Source organism: Neopsephotus bourkii, unplaced genomic scaffold, assembly GCF_033783945.1.
Source record: "Neopsephotus bourkii isolate Nb327-2 ecotype Australia unplaced genomic scaffold, CSIRO-AGI_Nbou_v1 NB_873, whole genome shotgun sequence".
Lineage (NCBI taxonomy): Eukaryota > Metazoa > Chordata > Aves > Psittaciformes > Psittacidae > Neopsephotus > Neopsephotus bourkii.
This window is the reverse complement of record NW_026901367.1, coordinates 2380430-2406857: the sequence shown is the minus strand read 5'-3', so window position 1 is coordinate 2406857 and position 26428 is coordinate 2380430. Positions and strand designations below refer to the sequence as shown.

The 26428-nt window shown below is 49.0% G+C and overlaps 3 protein-coding genes across 5 annotated transcripts in view; 1 reads left to right on the top strand and 2 right to left on the bottom strand.

The window, feature by feature from the left end:
• The first annotated feature begins 392 nt into the window (after positions 1-392).
• On the top strand, positions 393-3062 carry LOC133214149 (toll-like receptor 2). Its single transcript, XM_061356872.1, has one exon. The coding sequence runs from the start codon at positions 400-402 to the stop codon at positions 3016-3018; it is 2619 nt and encodes an 872-aa protein (XP_061212856.1). The 5' UTR covers positions 393-399; the 3' UTR covers positions 3019-3062.
• A 4252-nt stretch (positions 3063-7314) lies between these two features.
• On the bottom strand, positions 7315-8865 carry GPR75 (G protein-coupled receptor 75). Its single transcript, XM_061356942.1, has one exon. It carries the CDS (start codon positions 8863-8865, stop codon positions 7357-7359), a length of 1509 nt encoding a protein of 502 aa, XP_061212926.1. The 3' UTR covers positions 7315-7356.
• A 5494-nt stretch (positions 8866-14359) lies between these two features.
• The window catches only part of PSME4 (proteasome activator subunit 4), a 60521-nt gene continuing 48452 nt past the window's right edge, over positions 14360-26428 (bottom strand). The window contains exons 40-47 of one of the 3 annotated variants that reach the window (XM_061356870.1): positions 25793-26001; positions 25403-25488; positions 24485-24613; positions 23272-23427; positions 18996-19158; positions 17618-17751; positions 16496-16634; positions 14360-15910 (exon numbers count right to left, since the gene is read on the bottom strand). In XM_061356870.1, the coding sequence (XP_061212854.1) occupies positions 16500-16634; positions 17618-17751; positions 18996-19158; positions 23272-23427; positions 24485-24613; positions 25403-25488; positions 25793-26001 (1012 nt within the window). In that variant the 3' untranslated portion in view covers positions 14360-15910; positions 16496-16499. Of the gene's footprint in view, positions 15911-16495; positions 16635-17617; positions 17752-18995; positions 19159-23075; positions 23428-24484; positions 24614-25402; positions 25489-25792; positions 26002-26428 lie in introns of those variants that run through there. The other 2 variants (XM_061356869.1, XM_061356868.1) reach the window with 2 other exon arrangements.

Here is a 26428-nt window from a genome sequence, read left to right as displayed (position 1 = left end):
AGGCACTGAGGTGGCTGAGCAGGGTTTGGAGGGGTCACGGGTACCTGGTGGTTGCCCAGAGGTGTAAATCCTGGGTCCCAGCAGGTTTCAGATGACCCCACAGAGAGATGCTATTGAGCTCAGTGCCTGCCTGGGCTGGGGCAAGGCAAGAGGAGAAGGAAGAACTCGTTCCGTTTCTCTGCAGTGGTCTGAAATGAGCAGTGCTCTCCTCAGTGTTCTCCACCACCACCTTCTAGCATTGCCTCTTGGAAGTGGTAATGAGTGTGTATTTTCAATGCAGTTAAAAAGGGATCCATGGATAAAACTGATGAACCGATCTCTGTACATGCAAGCAAACCAGGGTTAGTGTGAGCTTGGTAAGGGTATTCATTAACACAGAGCTGGATTTTACATTTCAGGATGAGGATCCTTATTGGAAGCCTTCATTTCTACTCCATTTCCTTCTTCCTCAGTGGAGCAAATGGATTTGTAACGGAGGGAACACCTACAGCCTACACCTTCCCCTTCTACAGCTACTCCTACCTGAACCTCTCTTCTATAGCAGAAGCAGGAGCTCCCAAAACAGCCAGAGCTCTCAATTTCTCACACAATGCAATAGAGAAGGTAACCAGGAGAGACTTGGAAGGTTTTGGCATGTTGGAAGTCCTAGACCTTTCCTACAACCGGATTAAAGACATTGACCCGGGAGCGCTGGAGAGCCTGCACCGCCTCACTGCTCTGGACCTGTCGTTCAATGACAAGGAACTGGTCGTGCCGGCTCTCCCACCCCACCTGAAGCTGGCACCCACCACCAAGCCCTCAGGGGCTGCTCCGGAGCCTTCTGCACCCACCGAGGAGCTGTTCCATGCGGCTGTCCTGCAGGGTGCTGGTCCGGGGCTCGGAGGGAGCGCAGGGAACGTGCCTCGAAGAGGAGAGGAAAACACAACGGGCTCTTCCAGAGGGGGAAGCGGAGCCGTCTCTCCCACAGCCTCCTTGAGGCCCAGTTTCTGTGGAGAACCAGTAAACGGGACACTGGATCTGTCCAACAGCAAACTGTCCGAGGAGGAGCTGATGGTAAAGCTGGACCCGGAGCTGTGCCAAGCTCAGCTGGACCGTGTTCTGGAGCTTGACGTTAGTCACAGTGCCCTGGAAATGGATCTGCTGTCGCTGTTCGTCCTGTTCCTGCCCATGAAGAACCTGCAGTGGGTTGATGCCAGTTACAACAAACTGACAATTAACATCCTAGACGTCGAGAGCATCTGCACCTTCCCCTTTGACAAGTTCTGGTTTGTCAATATCAGCAACAACCCCATCAACAGCCTGGACACGCTGTGCCTCCCCACAACCATCAAGGTCATTGACTTGTCCTTCACCAACATAAGCCAAATACCCCAGAACTTTGCTAAGAAGATGCTGAACCTGGAGAACATGTACGTGCAGGGGAACCACTTCATCTACACCGTGCGGCCGGAGCTCCCCGACCCGCTGGCAAAGCCTCCCCCTGGATCTGTGAGCATCGAGGCCATCTCCTTAGTCAGGAACCAGGCTGGGACCCCCATCGAGAGCCTTCCCAAGAACGTGAAGCACCTCAAGATGTCCAACTGCTCCATTGTGGAACTGCCAGAGTGGTTTGCTGGCACCATGGAGGCACTGCTATACCTGGATCTCAGCAGCAATCGGATTGCGGCGCTTCCCAGCTTACCTCCCTCCCTGCGGCACCTCGATGTAAGCAGCAGTGACATCAAGGTGATACCCCCCGGTTTCAAATCCATGTCCAACCTAACCGTATTTATCATTCAGAACAATCAAGTCACAGATATGCACCCCGAGTACTTCCCGTTGACTCTAACCACATGTGACATCAGCAAGAACAAGCTGAACCTGCTGCCGTTAACCCAGGCCCTGGAGAACCTCCAGCACCTCAATGTTTCTGGGAACCTCATCGCCAGGCTGGAGGCCACCGGCCGTCTTCCTGCCCTCACCAGCCTGGACAGTAGCCACAACCTCATTGCAGAGCTCCCCGATGACTTTGGGCAATCCCTGCCCATGCTGAAACACTTCAATCTCTCCGGGAACAAGATCTCCTTCCTGCAGCGGGGGGCTCTCCCGGCCTCCCTCCTCGAGCTGGACATCAGCGACAACGCCATCACCACCATCGTGGAGGACACTTTTGGCCAGCTGAGGCAGCTCAGCGTTCTCACTGTTCAAGGCAAACACTTCTTCTGTAACTGTGACCTCTACTGGTTCCTCAACGTCTACATCCACAGCCCCCAGCTCCGCATCCGCGGCAGAGAGAGCCTCAGGTGCAGCTTCCCACCAGAGAGAAGGGGCCAGCTGGTGGAGAGCAGCCGCCTCACGCTCCTGCACTGCTCCCTGGGCATCCAGATGGCCATCACTGCTTGTGCTGCCATCCTGCTGGTGCTGGTGCTGACGGGCTTGTGCTGGCGCTTCGACGGGCTCTGGTACGTCAGGATGGGCTGGTACTGGTGCATGGCGAAGAGGAAGCAGTACGAGAAGAGGCCAGAGAACAAGCCCTTCGACGCCTTCATCTCCTACAGCGAACCCGACGCAGAATGGACCAAAGAGAATCTGCTGGGCAAGCTGGAACGGGACGGGTTCAAGATCTGTTACCACGAGAGGGATTTCAAACCGGGGCACCCCGTTCTCGGGAACATCTTTTACTGCATCGAGAACAGCCACAAAGTCATCTTTGTGCTCTCCCCCAGCTTCGTGAGCAGCTGCTGGTGCCAGTACGAGCTGTACTTTGCCGAGCACCGGGTCCTCAATGAGAACCAGGATTCCCTCATCATGATCGTGCTGGAGGACCTCCCGCCCCACAGCGTGCCCCAGAAGTTCAGCAAGCTCAGGAAGCTGCTGAAGAGGAAAACCTACCTCAAGTGGAGCCCCGAGGAGCACAAACAGAGGATGTTCTGGCGCCAGCTGGAGGCCGTCCTAAAGACAACCAACGAGCCCCTGCTGAGAGCGGAGAACGGAGCCGCTCAGGATGGGGGCGAGGTGGAGGGGTGCACGGAGGTGTAAAGCTTGTGCAGGGAGGGGTGCACGGAGGTGTAAAGGTTGTGCAGGGAGGGGTGCAGGGAGGGATGCACAGAGGTGTTAAGGTTGTGTATGGAGGGATACATGGAGGTGTAAAGGTTGTGTATGGAGGGATACATGGAGGTGTAAAGGTTGTGCAGGGAGGGATACATGGAGGTGTAAAGCTTGTGTATGGAGGGATACATGGAGGTGTAAAGGTTGTGTATGGAGGGATACATGGAGGTGTAAAGGTTGTGTATGGAGGGATACATGGAGGTGTAAAGGTTGTGCAGGGAGGTGTAAAGCTTGTGCAGGGAGGGATACAGGAAGGTGTAAAGCTTGTGTATGGAGGGATACAGGACAGTGTAAAGCTTGTGTATGAAGGGATACCTGGAGGTGTAAAGATTGTGTATGGAGGGATACCTGGAGGTGTAAAGGTTGTGCAGGGAGGGATACATGGAGGTGTAAAGGTTGTGCAGGGAGGGATACATGGAGGTGTAAAGGTTGTGTATGGAGGGATACATGGAGGTGTAAAGGTTGTGTATGGAGGGATACATGGAGGTGTAAAGACTGTGTATGGAGGGATACATGGAGGTGTAAAGGTTGTGCATGGAGGGATACATGGAGGTGTAAAGGTTGTGTATGGAGGGGCTGTGCTCAAATAAAAGCGTTCCTATGCTCACCTCCTGCAAAGGTGCTGTGTCACAGGGGTTTGTCTCAGATCAGTCCCAGGACAGGTTCCTAGTGGCTTTGCAGCATGTGTGTTATTCCATCTGATGAATAATCCATTACCCAAAGGGCAGAGGCCCGAGCACTGACACAGCCTTTTCTTCCCGGGTGCTTGACTGTCTTCAGCTATTTCCAGCATTTCTTGAAATGCTGGGATGCCACCTGGAAGGAAAGAGGGCTGGAGTCACACATCCAAGGGTCAGCTTGATAGAATCATGGAATGGTTTGGGTTGAAGGGACCTTAAAGCTCCTCCAGCCCCAACCCCTGCCACGGGCAGGGACCCCTTCCACTGGAGCAGCTTGCTCCAAGCCCCTGTGTCCAACCTGGCTTTCAAAGCTAATGAAGCCTCAGGCTGCCTTCCTCCAACCCAGAGTGTAATCTAAGAGGTTTGTCTTGTAGTTCCTTACAAAACATGGACCTCTCTCTGTCTCCTGCTTTGTTTCCTCCTGTTCCTCTTTACGGCTTCCCCACACTTGGGTATCTCCAAGGTAATCACACATTGAAACAATCAGAGCTAGAAATACACCCTTAAACTCGGATCTGGGTTGCAGTCCAGCCTCTCAGTTCTGAGACGGGAACACACGCTGTGTACATGTGGAAACCACAGACCACGGCAGCGCAGGGTAACAGCTTCTCTCTGTGGTTTTAGAGAGAGGAAACAGTTACTTAATGGAAGCATCTGAGAGATGCAAGCCCAAATCTGCTGCACCACTTGCTTCAAGCCATTGGTGGAGGAGATGGGACTTTAGAGTCTGTTATCATTACAGGTTAACACCAGACAATCAGATATACAGATATACAGCAGGCAAGCCAAAGAGCCAGCTCCACGTGTCTGTCTCTGCTGTTAACTGATGGTGAAGCTCTAAGTGCTGCTGTCAGAAACCTCTGAAGAACAAGGAAGGGAGTTCTGTGGGTTAGTATTTACTTACTAAAGTTCCACTGGACACAATCACCCTGAGTCCAGCCCTGCCATCCCCTGCTGCCACTCAGCAGCTCTATTTATTGGATTTGAAAGAGGAGGAACCACTCAGCTGATCTCATTTTGACAGTCAAGGAAAACCAAGAGGCTGCGATGGGAAATACAGATGAGGTGAGAGCAAATCACTGAGCACAGACCTGGATTCACACGAGTGAACCCAAAGGACTTCCCAGTAGCAGACCCCAGGCCTGGGAATGCAGAATGGGATGGGACAGCACATTTGGAGCTCTGAAAAGGAGTTAGCTCTGTGCATACAGGCATTGAGGAATCAAGTACAGCACGCTGTAAGCCTTGGATTTGCCACCTTTCACACTCACTGATGCTCTCTTCTCATGTTAGGAACTGCACTACTAAAGACCTACTTTTCCTGCACCATTCAGTATTCACACACTTGTACTTCTTACTCTTACCTCTCTGCACGCACATCCTCCACTTCCTTCATCCAGAGCTCTGTTGCTTCCCTTCCCAGTTCGATTCCTGCTTCCTGACCCTCGCAGCTGGGCTCCTCTGGCTCTGTGCTCAGCAGCAGAGGGTTCTGACACAAGGCTGCTAAAGGAAAAGTTAGGCTCCAGAAGAGTCAAACCCAGTTACTCGATCACAGGGCAACTGATTCATGATTCAGATCATTGTAGCTGTGTGTTTCCAAACCCCAGTCTCTATTTATGACACCCACAAACCTCCCCCTACCAGTTACTTGGTACAACTGACAGCTTAAATCCCATGTCCTCCTATTGCAGACTAAAAGGTGTTGCACTTCCCCATCTGAAGCTATCAGCGCATTAACACATTAAGAATACCACTGGCAGCAGTGATCACAGAAGAGCAGCATCACAAAGGGCTCTGAAGGGACTTTTCACCCCTTCAAGTTCCTTTGTCTCCAGGACACACCACATAAAGGCAATTAAACCCCTCTTATCCCGCAGCTGCACCTCCTGGCTTTACTCCCACAGGAACACTCAGTGCAAACCATGAGTAAAGGGTGAGGGACTGGACCTTCTGTGGTGCGATCCAAACCAGGAGCACAGTGGGAGTCACAGAGCTCAAGCCAAGGTGACAGCCCCCATGTGTTCATCCCTCTGAATGAGCACACTCGGTACTAAAGAGAAACGCCGCATCAGAAAACCCAGCAAGGCAGAGCTTCCAGTTAGCTTTTATGAGCACTGGAGAAAGAACCATCTTACTCGTTCATAGAGAAAATACCTGGGCAGAGACCCATGGACATCATCTCCATTGTGTGTTTGTATGAGAAAGTTGTTCACATCCATTTTATTGCCATGAAAACTCATTAAAACCCAGAGTGGTACCAAAGGGCAGAGCTCCCAACGCGCCCGGCTTCCAGGGAGCCCTCAAAGCAGCGCAGTTAACAAAGAACCTAAACCCACGACTCACACACGGCAACGGGCTTGGCTTCTTTCCATTGCTGAAGGGTGGCATCTTCCTGCACCCAGGCACCAGAGTCTGGGCACGGTCAGGCTGGGATACCTGAGGCTCAGCTGAGGTCCATAGAAGCTGAAAGGTGAAGATTTGGCCACTTAATGCAGGAATTTCAGTGCTTCCGAATCATTCCGATTCCCAAGGAATTCCCAGCACCACCAATGGCTGGGATTGTAAAAACCACTGAGGTTCTGTTATTCACTCACTGTGTGAATCACCTTTACATCACACTGATGGCAGGCTCCTTAACCCCAACAAGGCGCCGTTGTGTCGTGGCCGTTCTGGTTCTAAACCATTAGCAGAGGTGTCAGCGCTACCTCTCACCAATATCCCACCCAAATCCCCCCCAGTTCCTGCTCTTACACACCAAACCCCCAACCAGCAGCACTGCTGTCTGCATTACAGTTTATGGATGAGGACATTCCAGAGGTGACTGCATTACTAACAGCATAGCAGTACTATTACAGTGGAATAGTCATGTTTATCATCAAGTAAATCCCATCATTAGGTATTGCACAGTTACTTCTACTGGATGTAAAATACTCCTCCAAACAGCTTATTCCGGGATGCATAACACCACCAATCCTTAGGATAAACATACATCCCATATCCATACACATACTTTAGAGGTTGGTTACTGTGCTACCACACTGCCAATCCCTCCCCAGAGGCAATGGAACCCTGGCTATAAAATGCCCTTTGCTGCTTTAGGAAGCTGCCACTGAAATCCTGAATTTCAGCTGAAGTTCATGGGAATTCTGCCGTTTACCCCAACGGAAGCAGGATTCCCCCCTGCGGACCGAAAGGCCGTTCCTCATCACTGATGATGGCTACAAGGAACCAGCACCCATGCCTTCAGCCTCTTGCAACGGGCAGAGTTTAAACTCGAGGATCCTCAATGGCAAACACCCTCCCAGCTCTTCCTGCCTGGAGAGAGCCCGGCTGCAGTGTCGGGTGATGCTTGCGGTGCAGGCTCAGGCTGTTCTGAGGCACCCGGGTGCAGCAGCGCATCGCATACCTGCGGCTCTTTGCTCATTCAGTAACAACCCCCTGGTGCTACATCCCCAAGCACATCCATAGCACTGCCTTTGAAAGCCTCCCGCAGCAGCGCCCCAGCACTCGCTTCAGCTGCAGTGGCTGGATATCGACATCAGTGTTCTCCTTACCCCGCAGCCCGGCTCAGCACCATCCCCATGCCCAGCTACACGGAGGGCACCGGAATGTGCCGCGCTGCCACCGCTGCCGCGCCGCCGCACTCCCGGTAGCGCATGGCAATGTAGGACCTGGTGAAGGCGAAGGCGGAGCTCACGGGCTGCAGGCTGCTGGGGGTGCTCCCCTCCTGCGAGGGGCTGCTGTTGTAGATGCTGTAGTAGGGCTCGATGCGGGTGTTCATGGGGGTCGAGCTGCTCTGCGCGTAGTGCTGGGGCCCCGCCGAGGCCTTGGGGCTCAGCGCGCTCTCCTTGGAGTGACTGGGGCCGCACGCTTGGTCCAGAAGCTTCTTCTGCGGCTTGGGAGACAGCACGTAGGCAGAGTTGGTCTCGTGGTGCGACGACTTGTTCCTGTTCACCTCCAGGCTGCCTTTGCCCACGGCCCGGAGCCGGGTCTTGTGCTTGCAGCAGCAGCAGAGCAGCGCCACGTACTGCAGGCACCAGAGCACCCTCCTGCGCAGCCCCGCGCTGTTGCGGGAGTAGATGAAGGGGTTTAAGCCCGACTTGAAGAAGATGAGGGTGAAGCCGCACAGCTCGAACTGGTAGAGGACAAAGCCCCCGCGGCCTGAGAGCGTGCCCTGCACCAGCGAGATGCCCAGCGGCAGGCAGCACACCAGCACGGACAGCACGATGGCCACGCACGTCCCCACCGCGCGCGCGTCCTTGCCCGGTGCCAGGTTGACGGCGGAGGCCTGGAGCCGCGCGGCCGCGCCATGGGCCTGGTTGCGGTAGAGTGCGGGCACGGCGAAGGGCTGCGGCCTGCGGGCGTCGCCGGGCGGGCACCGGCGCACACGGGCGTTGCGGCGCAGCGCCCGCGCGATCACCACGTAGGACACGGCCACCACGGCCACGCAGCAGATGAAGTCGGTGACGTACAGGTAGAGCGCGGCCTTGCCCTCGCGGCCGGCAAGGCCGGACACGGGCAGGCACAGGCGGGAGCGGCGCGTCTTGAGTGCGGCCAAGGTGGCGAGCGTGAAGCTGGTGGCCCAGAGCAGCAGCGTGAGCAGCAGCGTGCAGGGGAAGGAGGCGGCGCGGGGCGGCTGCTTGCCCAGCACCATGCGCAGGCGGTGCAGCGCGATGACCGCCACCGTCTTGAGGGACATGATGATGAAGCCGGAGCTGGTGAGGTGGAAGGTGAAGCAGAAGGTGCCGGGCACGCCGCGGGCCGAGTCGAAGAAGAGCACGAAGGCGAACATGGGGGCGGCCACGCCGCAGAGGAAGAGGTCGCAGAAGGAGAGGTTGAGGATCATGAAGTCGAAGTTGGTGCGGAATTTGCGGAGGGCCGGGTCGAGGCAGGACAGCAGCACGATGAGGTTCCCGTACGAGCCCAGGCAGAAGACGAGCGCCAGCAGCGAGGCGCAGGCCGCCACCGTGGCGCCGTGGGTGCCCCCCCGCAGCTCCGCCGCGCCGCCGCCGCCGCTCCCGTTCCCGCCCAGCGGCAGCAGCGCGGCCGCCGCCGGCTCCTCCTCGCCCGCCGCCGGCAGCCGCCCCGACCCGTTCATGGCAGCCTCTGCGCGGCCCGCACCGCGCCGCCGCCGCCGCCGCTCCCTCAGGGCTGCCCCCGACATGGCGCCGCCCGCCCCGCCATGGCGACCGCGGCCGCCGCTGCGCCCCGGCCCGGCCCCGCCACAGCCGAGCCCGCCGCTGCCGCGCTGGAGGGAGCCTGCGGGGACAGGGACCGCCCGCAGCACGGAGCGGGAGCCAGCCTGGGGTGGGTGGAAGGGACCTTAACGCTCCTCCAGCTCCAACCCCTGCCATGGCAGGGACCCCTTCCACTGGAGCAGCTTGCTCCAAGCCCCTGTGTCCAACCTGGCCTTGAGCACTGCCAGGGATGGGGCAGCCACAGCTTCTCTGGGCACCCTGTGCCAGCGCCTCAGCACCCTCACAGGGAAGAGCTTCTGCCTAAGAGCTCAGCTCAGTCTCCCCTCGGGCAGGTTCAAGCCATTCCCCTTGGCCTGTCCCTACAGGCCCTTGTCCCAAGCCCCTCTCCAGCTTCCCTGCAGCCCCTTCAGGCACTGGAGCTGCTCTCGGTATGACCTGTGTGTGTGTATGCCATGGCCGGGTTAATGTACCAGGTGCTGGGGCGCTGCAAGCACCCCCTGGGCTTCACAAACTGCGGCCGAGGCTGCCTGGGCATTCCCAACCCCGCAGCCTTGGGGTTTGAGCTGCTCCTTCCACCAGGGCTCTTCCCATTAACTTCCATCAGCTCGGAGTGCCCAGGGCCCGTCCAGCCCCACACAGGAGCACCATCGGGACCCCTTCCCCTGCCACAGGGCACCCACTGCACCGGCCAAGGGCAGGGATGGGGCTTGCTCCTGAAGGGGGGCCATAGAATGCCAGGCGGGTTTGGGTTGGAAAGGACCTCAGCATCACCCAGTGCCAGCCCCTGTAACTCCGGGAGCACGGGGCAGCAGGAGGCTTTGCTCCAGGCCACGTCACGCTCACGCCTGTTCCAGGACACCAGGCCCATACCTGGGCACTCGGGGCTTTGAGCTCCCTCCATGTGGGCTCACACACGAACAGAAGAGCAGCCCCAAGGCAGGGTTTGTGCACGGGGGCTGCCCCTGTGCTCCTGCAGTGCTCTCCTGAGCAACCGCAGCAGGGTAGGGATCATAGAGTCCTAGAACAGTCAGGGTTGGAAAGGACCTTAAGATCATCCAGTTCCAACCCCCTGCCATGGGCAGGGACACCTCACACTAAACCATGGCACCCAAGGCTCTGTCCAACCTGGCCTTGGGCACTGCCAGGGATGGAGCATTCACAACCTCCCTGGGCAACCCATTCCAGTGCCTCACCACCCTCACAGGAAAGAACTTATTCCTTAGATCCAATCTAAACTTCCCCTGTTTCAGTTTTAACCCATTACCCCATGTCCTATCACTACAGTCCCTAATGAACAGTCCATCCGCAGCATCCCTATAGCCCCCCTTCAGACACTGGAAGCTGCTCTGAGGTCTAAAGGATGCTCATAGGTTTCCTTGTGTGCCCAGAAGCACAGGATCAGGACACAGGACTTGTATTCCAAAAGGGGAGATAAATCCATGTTATTTCTTTACCTGTTCACTGCCAGCTCCCACCCTCACCAAGGGCAGCTGCCCCTTGCCCTGATGGAGAGTGCCGATGTCCGAGCACTTCCAGGGATCAGTATGTGGGTTTGAGGATGGGTGCTCAGTGCACATCCTCTGAGCCTGCCCAGGCTGGCACAACCAGGGCCCAATGCCAGCGCTGGGAATGCACTTGGGAGAGACCCAAGGCCACCAGGCCACACACAGGGAGCCATGAAAATGCACTGGTGGCATTCAGAGTTACACATGGGCACGGGCCCCATCCTGTGCATTTATACGTGTGCTCATCATACATTATCTGGACACTGAGTGTGAATCCTGGCCCTGTTGAGGCTGAGGTTGCTAATGCACAAGCTGGGATCTCCCTCCTTGAGTTCCCTTACTTACAACCATCAGACTGCTGCATTGTGTGATTGAACAGGAGGGGCAAGCATCAGCCTCATGCAGGAGTGAATTCCTTCAACATGATCAGTGCTGAGGAAGCAGCCACGATTGTTCTCTTCACATGAAACCAACGTGCATGGGATACCCACGTCCTTTCGGACTGGTAACACCACCCTTGGTGTCAGATGGCCAGTTAAAGCTTCTGAATCCCCTGTCATTCCACACGGGTGGGAGCACACGTACAGGAAAGGATGCACGTGCCTGAAGGGACTGGTTTGGGCAAGCTCATGGGGTTTAAGGGTGGCACCAAGCCTCTGGTCCCTGCCACGCTTTTGAAGCCCCTGAGGTGCAGAACTGGGTTTAAGGCCCCAGAACTGCAGGACCTGGGCCTCACAGAAAGCCGGAACCCTTCATGTGCACAACAGCAGCAGACAGTCTGGTTTTCTCCCAGTGACAGGCGGGGATTGTCACTCCCTCCATCCACACAGCCTTCAGCAGCCCCAGGAGCAGCAAGGGAGGGTTGGGGTTGTGCTTCAGATGAGCTGATGCCCAGGGGAGCTCCATGGGAGCAGGGAACACCGCAGGGTCCCTTTGGCACAGCAAAACCTCCCCCTGGCTTGCTCCTTCCTAAAGGAACGGGCAGGGAGTGGGGTGGGGAGCAGTGGGAGAGCAGTGCTCTGCAAGGCAGGAAGCACGGGACCACCACTCAGAGCACCTCGCACGAGGTGCTGGGGTGTTAACTCTGCTAGAGCTGATTTATTGGCTACTGCTGTTCTTCCCCAGCCTGCCAATGAGAACTGATTGCACCTCCTGTACCCCTCACTGTTCCCAAAGGGAAGCGGTGTCCAGCTCCATCTCCAGCAGCAAAACCTGCTCAGGTGCCAGGAGCCACAGCAGGGAGAGCTCTGTGAGCCTCCTGTGGGAAAAGCCATTGCATCTGGAGCTAGGGAAGGATCCTGGCCAGCAAGAGACCCTCTCCTTTTCACCCTTGGGGAAAGCCTCCTTGGGATGCAGCAGAGTCCCCCGATTGACCAGAAATCAAGGATTTGCTTGCTCTGTGCAGAGCCTGATTCAAGGTTGTTGATCAAGAGTCACTGCTTCCCATGGAGACAAAACCAGCCTCTGCTTCCTCTCACCTCATGGACTTTCCCATCTAAATCTCTCTCAGTAGCTCTGACAAGCACCTGCTAATCAAGAGAGAGGCAAAGCCCTCAGCACCAGCCACTTACAACATGCTCCCTGTGTGCCCTGCCTTGAACAGCTTCACACCACGCTGCGGCTTCCACACACGGGTTGCTTTTCCTCCGCCACCAAACCAGCGATTCCTTGCAGTAGGCTCTGAAATCAGGGGAGATTCGGGTTAGATTTAAGCAGCTCTTCCCTGTGAGGGTGCTGAGGCGCTGGCACAGGGTGCCCAGAGAAGCTGTGGCTGCCCCATCCCTGGCAGTGCTCAAGGCCAGGTTGGACACAGGGGCTTGGAGCAAGCTGCTCCAGTGGAAGGGGTCCCTGCCCGTGGCAGGGGTTGGAGCTGGAGGAGCTTTAAGGTCCCTTCAACCCAAACCAGGCTGGGGTTCTGGGATTTCCATCAGAGCACCACTCTGGTGGGTACCTGGCTGGATGAAGCACCACAAAACCCCTGCCCTGGAGCACAGGTACCTCTGGCCTGCAGACAGCCTGGAAGATTAGATCAGGTCGAGGTGAAATTCCTCCCCCTCTTACTGGAAATGCCATTCTCCAGACCTGTGCAGCAACATGACTGTGATGGGGAAATCCATTTTGTGATGGGGAAATCCACAGACCTTGCCTTCCAGTTGTTACACAGTGAGAATGTCAAGCATCAGCTGGTAAATCACAGCAAGGGTAACGCTCAAACCTTGCAGGGCCAGTGGCCAGTGGAACCTTCTACTGGTAACTTGCTTTATGTCCCCTTTAACATCTTACCAGATTGTTGTGTTCTCCACAGCACAGGGCAGAAGGAAGCTGGAGTCTCTGCTGCAGGATTCCAGGAAGCCCGAAGCTGTGGAAGAAAGTGTGAGACTGAACAGAGTGTGGGATGCTGAGACTGTCTGACTGTCAAAACCTGACAGGAGGCATTATCCCATCATCCCTGTGTACCAAGCTCCCAGTAGCCTGGTCGTGGAGTAAGTAGGATGAGAGGGCAGATACCTGGATACAAAAGGAATAGGCATAATATACCATACCAGAAATAATGACCTTTTCCTCCTCCAGACAAGATGAGCTCCGGTTGTCAGTGACACGATCCGCTGACGTGGGTTCTGTGGTGCCACCCAAAAGCACAAGTTCAGGTCTTATCCACCTACTTGGTAGTCTTCTTATGCCATTTTTATCAAACAAGCATCATGTCTGTTCAGCAGGTTCCCACACGCACAAACAGGGTATGGAAAGAAGGGAGATCACCCCACTGAATACTCCAGTGAGGCAGTCACTAACAGTACCTGCAACTCCAGGAAGAAACCAGAATCCCCAATACATGAGTTCTGCTTTACATCACAGCCACGTCTGTGGGCACTGGGATTACCTGTGCAGACTGACACGTGCTCACTGAGGATGTCAGTGGTACCAGACCATCTCCAAGGTACTTTTTTCCCCATCTCCCTTGTGGTTCAAGGTGAAAAGTTCTCTCTGTTCACACTGGAGATGTCTCTCTCCAGACTGAGGTGCTGCAGTTGCCTCATCCTGAAGGCTTTCAGTAAGAGACCGTGTAAGACCAAGTGATGGAATGCTCAGAGCTCATTACATGTGTCTGTTGCTTGGGGAACAGAAGCAGCAATGGAGTTGTGGGCTTTGATGAAGACCTCAAGTTGGTCCTACATTGTCAGAACAGGAGACTAACAATCCTTCAACCCCAAAAGTCAGCCCAAGCCTGTTCATAATACCGCAGGTACATTTATCCTATAGATCTGCACTCCGAACATGCACTCTGTTTTCTAGGTGATCTGTTTGGGTCAAATCACTTTCTGCTGATTTATAAACAGCTACTGTGAATTAACAGCAAAGACTTACTTGCCATCACAGCTCTGACCACAGAAATGACTCTATCCAGAGCACCGTATCCTCAGCAGTGCAACCAAAACCAGCTACAGTTTGACTAGAGATACGTAAGACAGACACTCTCAACTACAATAAAAAGCAACAGAGTTGGATCCTACAGTTGGCTGCCCTTCCTGCAGGCAGAACAGCACATGTATCATCTGCTCCACCAGTTAACCAGCCAACGCACAGATGATCCTCTGCAGCACACACATTGCATCACTTTTAAAGGTGTTTCAATCCTACCAGCAAACCCCCTCCACTTCAGATGAGTTTCTCCAATTTCAAGCGAACTTCTCACAAGTGTCTAAGGTTTTTGGCAAGCCACAGCAGGTACAGGGTGTTTTTATGTAACTACAGATGCCTGTTTCACAACCATTAGTACTACATCTTTAAAGCACAATGTTGCCTTACCTCAGCACAGTGAAACAACCTTTAAGCTATAGTTTCAAAGTCAGAACCTTCCAGTTCAGAAACACAAAGGAAGAAATGCAGCTGTTACAAACAGTCCATTTATTTTGTCTTAAACTACATACACAACTGAAATCATGATTTGGCACTACGCTATACAGTGGTTACATCCGTGTGCTGACACTCGGTGGATGCTGCCCCAGGAGCACCGCTGTGCTTTCAGGTCCGGGATGAGCCACGCACTCGGCAGCAAGATCACTGGACGTGCTCCTGAAGGGCTGCAGGGAAGTTGAACCACACACCAGGGTATGAACTGCTTCAATGTACCTCACGTTCTAGGGGCCTATCACACTAGAATGTGTGATGCCAGCATTTGCAGATGGCCACGAGTGCTGCGTTAAGATCTGAACGAGACAGAGTAAGAATGAGATACAGGAAACCCCAAGCAAACCCTCCTGCTTTTCAGACACAAAGAGAGATTCTGTTAAAGAAAATAATTTAAAAAACTAATAATAATGGCATTTGATTCGATACAAAAGCCAGAGCTACTACTGTATTAACATCTAAGTATGAATCTTTACAAAGTAATCTCACAATGGTGTTATGTAAAAGGTTGCAAACTGTACAATGTTTTGTCAATGCAATGCCTCTACACTTTATACAGTCTTTTACAACTATGTAACACATATTCAACATGGTGTTAAATAGCCAATAGATACCAGTCTCTGAACAAAGCTGCAGGCAAGAAAATACAGAGCTCCCACCATCTCCAAACAAGACACGCTTGCTCAAACAGTGACAATCCCTGTGAGGAGTCATGAGCCATTCACACCGTGCACACGCTTCACTCTGTGAATCAGCCATCACCTGATAGTCCATCATTCCACATCTGTGGGCTCTAGTGATGTGGAAACACCCAGAGTCCTCTCACCCTTAAAAGTAAGCAGATAACCATAGATGTTTATTCCACACGTGGTCAAGCTACCTATGAAGACCTGGCCAGGCAGCAAGAGCTTTCACTCCCCATGTTTGTCCTCACTGCACAGGAGATCCGCTATATACATCTGACAAGGTACAAAAAGGCAATCCTGCCCTGAGGTGGACTGGATGGAACAGAGCCCGTCACCCGATGGGCACTCAATCCAAGTAGTGAAAAATAAACTCTGAGGAGGAGAGGTTCCTGGTACTGTACACTGACTGGGTACGAAGTTGCATCAAGGGAACTGGAGAGCTCCACTGAGAACACTGTGGGTTGCAGCACTCGCTGGTCTGCATATCTTTGATGATGGAAAGAGTTGAGAGAAGGATCAGAGGGTAAGAAATGTGCAGTGTAAGTCACTGTGTGCAAGGGAGCAGAAACAAGACTGATGTGCAGTGGAGGCCAACGAGAAGGGTCTGGTGAGAAACTCACAACTGGGCTCTGCAAGTGCAGGTACAAGGAGGCTGTGGGGCTCCCACAGCTGCTCCCCGGGGAGGTGAGATTCTTTTTGAATAGGACCAGGTCTTTATGTTTGCATCTAAAAGTGGTTTTGATCAGGCATCAGGATTTCCAACACAAAGTTTTCTACATGATCGTTTTCTGAGTTGCTTTTATTTCACAGAAAGGTTCCTACGCCCTCATTTTCCCAGGAGAAACCTGAAAAGAAAGAAGGAAGAATTCAAAACAAGGATTCACAACAAGATCACTGCCTCATGCTACTGCCACAGCACAAAAGGAAAACATAAATGAGAACTTCTCGTGGAATACTGTCACAAAACATCACAACACAAGAGAGAGATCAGGATCTTGGAGCATAACAAAGTGAAACTCCAGGAATGGATTCACTCTTTGGGGACGTGCCTGTGTGAAGAGACCTAGCAGCAAAGCCACAATGTGGAAGAGGAAACTGTGTGGTAGCAGTCATTCCCCATGGGAGATGTAGGTGATATACTGGACTGGGTGGCTGGCTAAAGTCCTCACAGGCATCAAAAGCAGCAAGCGCCTTGCCTTTAGTGCAACTGCCAGGCATTTAAAAGGCAGCCAACTGGCAGAGAAGGGAGAAAAAGAGCACCAATAGTCAAGAAAACAAGTTGTCTTAATGTTATACAGGGATGATATTTAACTCAAATAAATCTGGTCATGAACAGACCATCACAGGCACAAGGGACTTGCACCTGGTTCCAGCATTTCCCTGTGGTGAAGGATGTTTCTGTCGATCCATGTCAAACCCAACCACCTTACCTATCTATGCATAGTAGCACGGTGACACCAGGAGGTCAGTGAGCACCAGTAGCTGGTCATCTGTGAACTGCTGTTTATGCTCCTGCCAGTTGTCGTGATGGGTCCTCCGGAAATTGGACAGTGTTTTCTTCACCGTCATCTGCAGAGCAGACAATCACCACTGAGCTGCAGTCAGGGATGGGTTTAAGCTCCAAGACAGAACACCACTGATTACAACAAAAATAACCGCTGAGTAGGGCCAAAAGAGCCTGAGCAGTGGCCAAGGTTACAACGGGCTCTGGGGAATTCCATCCAGTTCCCCAGGATTCCAGTTTTTGCAGGTCTGGTTGGTCTGCTGACCAGTGTCACAACTCCAGCACTCATATAAAGAGGATTCTTTCAGCTACAACTCTTGAGTTTGAAAAAACTATTGAAGTCCAATTATAAAGTACAAGTGAAATGCTTTTCGTCTCTTCCTTATGTGTTTCAAACCAATGGTTTGGGTCTCAAAACATGAGAAAGAGTTGATGAATCACATAAGGTGCAGAGAAGAAACATCAGGGGAAAACTACCTCTGCTAGCAAGATTATTATGAAATTAACAACAGAAAAGTGTCACCAGTTCAGTTTCTTCATTCAGGAAGCACAGCAGAGCAAAGTCTGTTAAATCTAAGGGATTCTTCAGCCATAAGCTCATTATTCTGGTTAAAACAGCAAAGGTCAACAAAACTGAACAGGCAGGACAAAAAACTAGAGTTGAAGATCACTATCTCATTGAAAACTTGTTTCCAGAGCTGCTCATAAAACCTTGTTTTAAAAATTTCAGAGAGAGCTTTTGGCTCAGGTGGGTATCTTCTAGAATGACGTGCACAAAAGTGACATTTTTAATTAACAAAAAAAGACTCTTTCCTCGTTATAGAGAGTTACTGCAGTTTCCAGTTGATGCTTTAAATTTGAACCACAAAAGAATACTGAGAAACAGTCCGTGACTTAAAATGCATTTTGAACCATTCAATAAAAAGCAGCAGGAATAAAGTTCCTCAATAGGTTCCTGTTTTTTTTCTAGGAAAGGGGAACTACAAATGAGTCAAAGTATATTACATGTATTTTATTGAACAGAAACAATCATATAAGTAGTTTTTACCTCAATTGGCTGAGGATCATTCAGGTGGGCACTGAGATCCATCAGGAGCTGTGGCATCCAGGTGGGAACATCGTATGGGCTTGACAGGATACAGGCGCTAAGTCCCAGGACGCCAGCGTGGCGCTTCACCAGGTCTGCAATTGCAGGGGATTCTCTTACATGAAGCAAGGTGCAACCACCTCATCTAAGACCCTCCTCAATGGCACAGACAAACTTAAATCTGGTTATCAGTGAAAACGGGCTAATTTTAACTGATGGGAATGACTGAGGAGAGACTACCTATTAAATAGAAGTGATCTAATAAGAATAACATACTGATACTGAGGTCTGACCCTGAACTGAAAACTAAAAGACAAACCAAACCCCCTGCCACAGCAGAGATCTTTAGCTTCTACAGAAAGCCAGACAGTTCTACAGCCCATAGAGTCAAATAAATGCACACAAGTGCATGGATCTCCAACCTGCTTCTGCTTTCTGACACAGAATCACAGATTCATTCTCTGATTCTATCTTCATTTCTAATGGAAGAACGTGTAAAAAACAAATCACCTCCAACTGCTGCATACTTTACAAATGAGCTTCCTTCTTTCACTGAATCTTTCTCTCAGTAAATAGCTCATGAATTACATCTCCACTGTTCCCTGTTTCTGCACTCAGAATGTGCTCTCAAATATGGGACCTATTTGACAATAGGCAAACTGAGTCCTCCTGGGTCAGATTAATGTGACTCGGATGCATTAAGTGTCTGGTCAGGAGCCAAAGCTCCTAGCTAAGGTTAACTGAGGTGGGTTTTTGTGTGTTTATAGAGTTTTCTTAGAATAACACCCCCCCACTGCTAACAAACAGAAGGTAAAGTGGGTAAGAATTGAAATGATGTGACAGCTGAGGAGGTGCATTTACTGAGGAAACAACTATCCCTCACCATCTGTGTTCTTAACTATGTGAACTGTGCACAGGGGAGATGGAGAAATCTCTTTAGTGTTAATTCTGGGAAAGTAATGAATTGGTTTAGCAGATGAATACATAATAAAATAATATTAATTGCTGTTTGGTAGTAGTATTATTCATCATTTATGCTGTAAAACCAGTTCATGAAGCACTTCACAAGGATTAGGCTCTGCATTACATACACACCAATATACAGTACAGTATCTAAGGACAAGTAATTTGCCATTATGGTTTATGAATGCTCAGGAAGATAAAACAGGAGTATGTTTCTCTAGGTATATGTCAGTTTGCTAAATACTGCTTAACCACAGGACAAATCCTGTTCCATCTGCAGCACTTGCAGAATAAGCATGTAAGTATAGTACAGAACACTTACTTCCTCCTAACCTACTACCCACATACATGGTTCTAGTGGAAGCCATTCCCTTACCACCAGAAGGAATTGTGTCCACCACAGAGCCCAGGTCTCGCTTGCGCTTCTTGGGGAGCCTCATCTTGCAGAGCTGTTCAAAGTGGGTCTGCATGGGCCCGTCCATGGTGAGGAAGTTGCACTGTAGCAGGCCACTAAGTGTGGTAGCAGCCATCTCCCTCACCTACAAGCAGAAAGAACACGTACCACAATTACTAAGCACCCAAGCACAGCAAGAAACAGGTATCTGTGCTATCCCTATCCTTTAAGCACATCCAGCCAGGCCAAGTTAACCAAACTCTGCCTACATCTTTAGGATGCATCCTGTTATCTTGTAGATCATAAGCTACTATTAGTTTACTACATGGCTCTTTGCAAACTGATAAACATATAGTAATACAGAACTACCTTCACATCAGTTGTCATTAACTGACCTACTACTCAAGCAAATAATGTAACTGAGCACTGTCAAGTCACACATACCATCAAAATTAAGCTTTAGGAAGTTTAAAAAGCAGATTTCTGAATGAGAACAAGATGCACCACCCCAAACAATTAACCTGCTTTGTAGTATTTGTAATAATCTTTGTATTAACATCAGTTTTACCACGGGAAAAAAATAGTGCTTTATTCAAAAGCATTTAAGTTCCCCCCCCCAAATGTATGTGGAGACATTCGAACTGACAAAAGCAGGAGTTTTTCCAGGAGAAGGGAGAAGGTTCATGAGAGAAAGCTCATTCTGTTCTACCCACAGCATGGGAATTCTTGGAGACACAACAGATGCTGGACTAATGAACAATGACAAGTAACTTCAGCTGGAAACAGTTCAGGCCAACAGTTCAGTTCTGTAACTCATTACAGACACATTATTAATACACCAACATTATTCACTTTGCTGTCCTGAGTACCAGTTCTTTTCACTGCATGAATAAATACAGAATTCCAGGCTGAAAAAATAGAACCCCAGCCTGGTTTGGGTTGAAGGGGCCTCAAAGCTCACCCAGTCCCAACCCCTGCCACAGGCAGGGACCCCTTCCACTGGAGCAGCTTGCTCCAAGCCCCTGTGTCCAACCTGGCCTTGAGCACTGCCAGGGATGGGGCAGCCACAGCTTCTCTGGGCACCCTGTGCCAGCGCCTCAGCACCCTCACAGGGAAGAGCTTCTGCCTTATCTCCAACCTGAGCTTCTCCTGTTTCAGTTTGAACCCAAAATAATCTCTCCGCTAACACAGAAACCCGAAAGAACAAGACCAAAACCCACTCCAAATACAGATCTTGCCCATTCCTTTTAAAGCAGCCACAACACTCTGTAAGTGGATTACAAGTAGAGACAACTTGTTTTTAAAAGCAAGTATAACCCATCAGTATTACTAATTTATCTCATCCACTCCAATCTCCTAAACCCATAAAGTTATACGAGGATAAGAGCATATTTAAGCTGGAATCCCTCCAAAGCTCATTTCTACTTTGGACAGTTACAGCCTGACAAAAGCCTCCCAACATTTACACACCTAAGGACCAAACTGTCTTGTGCTGAAACGCTGACAGCTGACTCTCTGGTAAGTACATACTGTTACAGGTAACAGTCAAGAGAACATTTGTCTGTCTGGAGCACAACCACCTACCAATGCTCTGAATCCAACACAGCAGATTATAATAAATTACATCCTTGAACATCGTGTTCTGAACCTCCACAAAGCAGTGAGGAGAGCTGCAGGTGCTGCAGTAATTAAATGTCAGAAGTTAACAATGAGCTCTCGAGACTTCGCTTCATGCCAGTGAAATCTCTACAGCACATTATTCAAACGTGAGCGACTCCGTTAACAGCAGGAAGAAGGACAATGTGAAATGCTGCCAGTGCTGTTTGTCAGCAATTTGTGGGTCTCTGAAGGACTAAGCTACTTAATGAACATGATGTGCTAATGCAAGACCCCGGAATAGAAAGGAGCTTGGCTGGGAAGTGAGCAAGCTCCCCAGTGAACTGTGCTCACTTACATCACTAGTTGCTGTATTAAAATCACTTTCCTTTCTAAATTGATCATAACTAAAGGAACACTTTGCTGCAGGAGCATCTAGGAGCAAAGCCTTTAAAGTCATACATTAGGAAGCTGATCACTCATCACACTTGACAACAAGTAATTCACAGATCATCATACTCACACAATGACTGATAGACTGTAACATGTGCAGAGCAGCAGCAGACAAATACTGTTCCAATCAAATATGAGGTTTGCTTTGGGGGTTTTTTTTTGGTCAGAATTGACTGACCAAAGTCTACAAAACTGTAGCAGTATTGGAACAAACCCACTCCACAGCACAAGCCAAACCTAACTGTAGTATTTGTGGATGTACAAGAGCTGCTTCTACAAAGAAAAAAGATTCCTGCAGTAGTGCAGTGTAATATGAAACATGGTTATCAAGTGCTGTGTATCCCATACACTGAATTATGAAAATATAAAGATAAGAAACACCTGCCCAGAGAGCTTCCTAGATCAAGTCATGGCTGAGGAAAGTGAGAAAGATGCCTTCAGATTCATTTAGGCTTGTCACTTCAACTGTAACTGCAGATCTTTCAATCCAAGAACCAAAATCTCAGTTCTAGAGGGTAAAGACACCACCAAATACTAGACACAGCACAGGATTCTCATCTTAAAAATCCAGCCTTAAAAAAACACATAGGAATTACTCTGCAAGACACTGCATCTTGCCAATTATTATCAAGAAAGAACAAGACTGCTCTTCAAAGCAAAGTGAAAGCTTCCATGGTAACATCATGATCATGAGTGGTTATGAACACAGAGAAGCTGTTCTGATTTCCATCTCTGTAGAGCAGAGGAATGATTCTGTGCCTTTAAAATGAGTGGGTGAATTGTACTGAAGTGAACAAAAGGTGTGTTTTAGGATTATGTGAGATGCTGAGGCACATGTTTGGGGGGTGTGGGAAACAAGTCACCTAGTATTGGGAGCTGTTAAATTCCACGCAGTGACATGAATGACAGGAGATACCATAAGACTGAAATGGTGAGTAGTCTTTAAGTATTATATGTACTTCTACAGACTAATGTCAAACCTTTAAGCCACAAGTTTTAATCTATCTGTTCAAATTATTTCCAGTTCACTGTTCACAGCAGCAAGCTTCACATCCCACTCACACACATGTAACTAGTGTTTTACACACAGCTTCAGGAAGACCTAAACCAGGATCTTTGTTTTGGCAGAAGGGTATCCCACCTCAGAATCTTCTCTTCCTTCTAGAGAGAAGCAAGCACTCAGCACCCAAAAGGAGGATTTCACTGACATCTGCCAGCAGCCCCAAAACCACTGAAAATGATGGTGCAGAGGAAATGGAACACGATGGACGTGAACACCAAAGATCCTTCACTGTGCTTGAATGTGATCAAACACACTTAAACTCACATCATTCAATACAAGCCTGCAGTTCTGTGAATGACTGATATAGAATACCTGTCTGATTTTCCTCCCAGCTTCTGGAAGCCTGACACACATCCCCTGAGAACAAGCTTATGATGTGACAGTACTTCTAGAGGGGCACCCTGTGTGTTCACACACAGATCTCCAACAGCATGTGTGCATTACAGCTGAGACTTTGGATTTTACCTCCTTCCGTTTGCACATACTGAAGCATCACAAGCTCAACAGATGCACAAAACCCTGTCAGACTGACAAGTAAGCTAGCAAACCATCATCTTTTTGAATCACCTAACATCACCAGCATCTGCTAGACAAATTCTGTCCCGTTACACATGCTACTTTCACAAAACTAAGGAAAATCTACTTATAACTGGAGAAATACTTCCTTAGTGAGCTGGAAGTATTTTTCTCAGTAATAAGTTGGTATGATTAAGTGGGAAACAGACCTACAGAGTAACAAATACTGGTTTTATACAGTATTCATACAGGAAGGCATTTTACCTTCCTGGAAGTTGAATTTTCTACCAACATCCATGCTAATATTTGTAGTAAAATGACAACACCCTTATTTCAGCTGTACTTAAACCAAGAATGAATCAAAGCAAAGTTCCATTCTGTTGAAAAGGAACAATGGAACTTTTAAAACTCACTAATAAAGTATTTCCTACGCAGCTGTTTTCCTGGAATATTACAAGGGGAAATGGAATATGAAAGGAATAAATCCTATAAAGCCAGTTCAAAGTAAAAGGAATGCTGAGCTAGAAATACTTGCTGTATTCATTTATAGCCGGTGGCTTTTTCATAAACCTGACAAGGGTGAGAAACCAGTGATGTGAAATAAAGCATTTCAGAAGAGGTATCACTTGCCTCAAGCTGCTCATCCTCCAGGAGCTTTATAACCAGCCATCTAATGTCATTGACTGCTTCCTCATTGTTGAGAAAGATGAAGAGGTTGTAGAACACCATGGTCTGGAGGTAGGTTAGCACGGTATATCTAGCATGCCAAGAATTGCTTCTTGCTGTCTGCAAACAGAAATAAACAGAGGTAAGAAAGCAAGAATGCTAAAGCATCAGGTACCTAATGTAGAGCTAGCAACATTTAAGAAAAAGCTTTTGGGGACAGTTGCCAACATCTTCCCTTATTCAGATATTCTTGTGTCAAACACCCTTTAATTTTCAAAAGTGCAACTATTATTTAGACAGTAACTTATACAGGCTTCACTTCCAAAGCACACCATTATTTAAGACACCTAATTCTGTAACAAAGTAGGCAAGTTTCTCCCTTTGATTTGTTTCCATCATCAGTCATAAGGCACACATAAATAAACCAGACATTCTGTGCTGCTCGAGAACATACATCCTGTACAACAGATCTGGAAAGCCAGTTTTCTTCAAGTTCCTTTACTTGACCTCCATGTGCTTATGGAAGTCCAAATTACTGGAAGCCTCAGGCATGGGTGCAGCTGGACTGCAACACCACAGTTACTGTTCTGGCTGTGTGCACAGCACACCACTTTGCAAGAGGGAGTTTTACTACAGTAGATCAGCCTTGAATGAAAGAAGGCATTTCTTGCATGACAAAGAATGAACCAATTGATTCAAGAGGGAGTTTTCATTTGTGCTCTTTTTCAGGAAGCAGCAGCAGTTGATAAATATACTGTAAACTATAAAAAGGCACAGATTCAAGGGCAGCTCCTCATATGACAACTCATTTTGAAACTGGATTTTGAACTGGAGTGATAGGCCCAGGGGTAATGGGTTTAAACTTAAACAGGAGAGACTGAGCTGAGCTCTTAGGCAGAAGCTCTTCCCTGTGAGGGTGCTGAGGCGCTGGCACAGGGTGCCCAGAGAAGCTGTGGCTGCCCCATCCCTGGCAGTGCTCAAGGCCAGGTTGGACACAGGGGCTTGGAGCAAGCTGCTCCAGTGGAAGGGGTCCCTGCCCGTGGCAGGGGTTGGAACTGAATAAGCTTTAAGCACCCTTCAACACAAACCAGGCTGGGATTCCATGATTCTACAATATTAAAAGAGAAGAGCATGCATCAGGTAACAAGAAGCTTTAAGCTCTCCACACCATACTCACTTGTTTTAGCACCTGAAGTACCAAAGGCACTTGCTGAGGATACAGCAAACCCTGAGACATTAACGACAAACACATCTTAGCATCTCTTTTGAGCTCATCATAGCTATTGTCGTTTTCTACTGGTGCAATCTATAGGCCGAGATGAGAGGGGAGAAAACAAAAGATCAGCGTTAGTAAATAAGCACTGCTTACAGCAAATCCTGAAAGCAAGTTCCATGTCATGAAAGGGCTGTTGTCTAGGAAAAACACAATCAGTACAGTGCTGATTAACTAGGAAAAACAATCAATATAATGATAAATTAGTCTCAGCAATAAGCTGTGGAAAATGAACAGACTCAAGAGATCCTTGTTCCTTGCACCACATATTACTTATCTGAACAGTGTGATTAGTCTCAACCTCTTAAGGAGGATTAAATGGGTGCTGTTAAGACTTTGTTTGGCTCCCCATTGCAGCTCTTCTGGTATCAAATCCAATTTGATTTAATATTTTAGATGTAGGTCCAAAACTGAGAGGAACTTTGACCTGCATTTCAAGCTCACTTTACATAAGTAAACCTTTATTTTGTGGTCGCCTACATTATTTCTGGATAATTGATGTTTATATAAAAGACAGAGATATGATCTGGAGCATGCACATACTGATTATTTCGGATATATAGCACTGAATGACTCAGCTTTATAAAAGAATACAAGGATGAGAGATGTCAGGAAAAGCAAGAGAAGTTCAGGAAATCATTTCACAGGCAAATAAACAGTTGTAAACACACAAAACCATAAAAAAACATTGGGCCTCTTTGGTATGGATGGATTTTATTACCATTCTTCTTCTGATTTATAAAGTCCCTTATAACTTTCTTGTATATACAGAATCTCTTTTTAACCAAGCATAACTAATGAAGGAGCAATCACAGTGCTTACCTTGAAAAACAAAGGTAAGAGCTGAAGCTGCTCTGTGACAGCTGTAGAGAAGGAGCGCCCTGCACTTGCCATCAGCCACTTCAGAACTGTTTTTATAAAGAGAAACGATCACTGATGAAGAAGACAAAAATACTAATAATTCCCAAACTAGTTATAGACCAGATTTACTGCAAGAGCTGTTTGTGAGATTTTCACCCATTAAAGTGGGTCTATACCAGGAGTTAAGTTTGACCTTCTAAAGGTGACTTTATAAACCCCAGCCGTTAAACTACAGATACCTCATTACAACACAGATCTGAAAGGAGAAAGCGTGTACTCCACCTCCATGATTTGCAGACCTCAGTCGTGTCTTACAATAACCCCATTTCTTCAGCTCAATAAGCAACTTACTGGTTTTCAGGAGTTTAATGCCCTGAGTTCGCTCATCTTGTTCACCAATTCCATTCTCTTCCATAACGTGATTCTGAATTTCTTCATCGGCTTCCATGAGGGGTTTAAGATTTTCAAGTATCCGGGTAGTAAATTCATGGACACGAGGAGATTTAGTTGCAGCAGTATTTGGCAAGGAAACATCTATCATGAATATGTAGGTCAAAACACTGAAAAGGCAAAGAAAGCAAGCAGGAACAGAAAGTTAATATGAATGCTGTTTAGAGAACATGGCTAAAAGTGAGTGGAGATCAAGTTGTTGAATTTGAAGTTTAACACTTACAGAAAATCTTCACTTCAAAGTTATTTAAACCCAAATGTTTTAAATACCATTTAACAGATTTGACATCTGTTTAGATATTTGTATCTACAGATACTTGACTCAAGTAGGGTTAGACAATCACCAAGCTACAACCCACATCTCCTAACAGATCTGCAACTAGCTTTTAAGTCACTAAAGTGCTCTCTGAAGGATTCCCTGTATATTTACAGTTTATTAGGTATTAGACACAGTAAATTTGGGTTGTGGTGGTGTTTTCTGGGTTTATTTGGTGGGCTTGAGGGGGAAATGGTTAGTTGCTTGGTAGGGTTTTTATT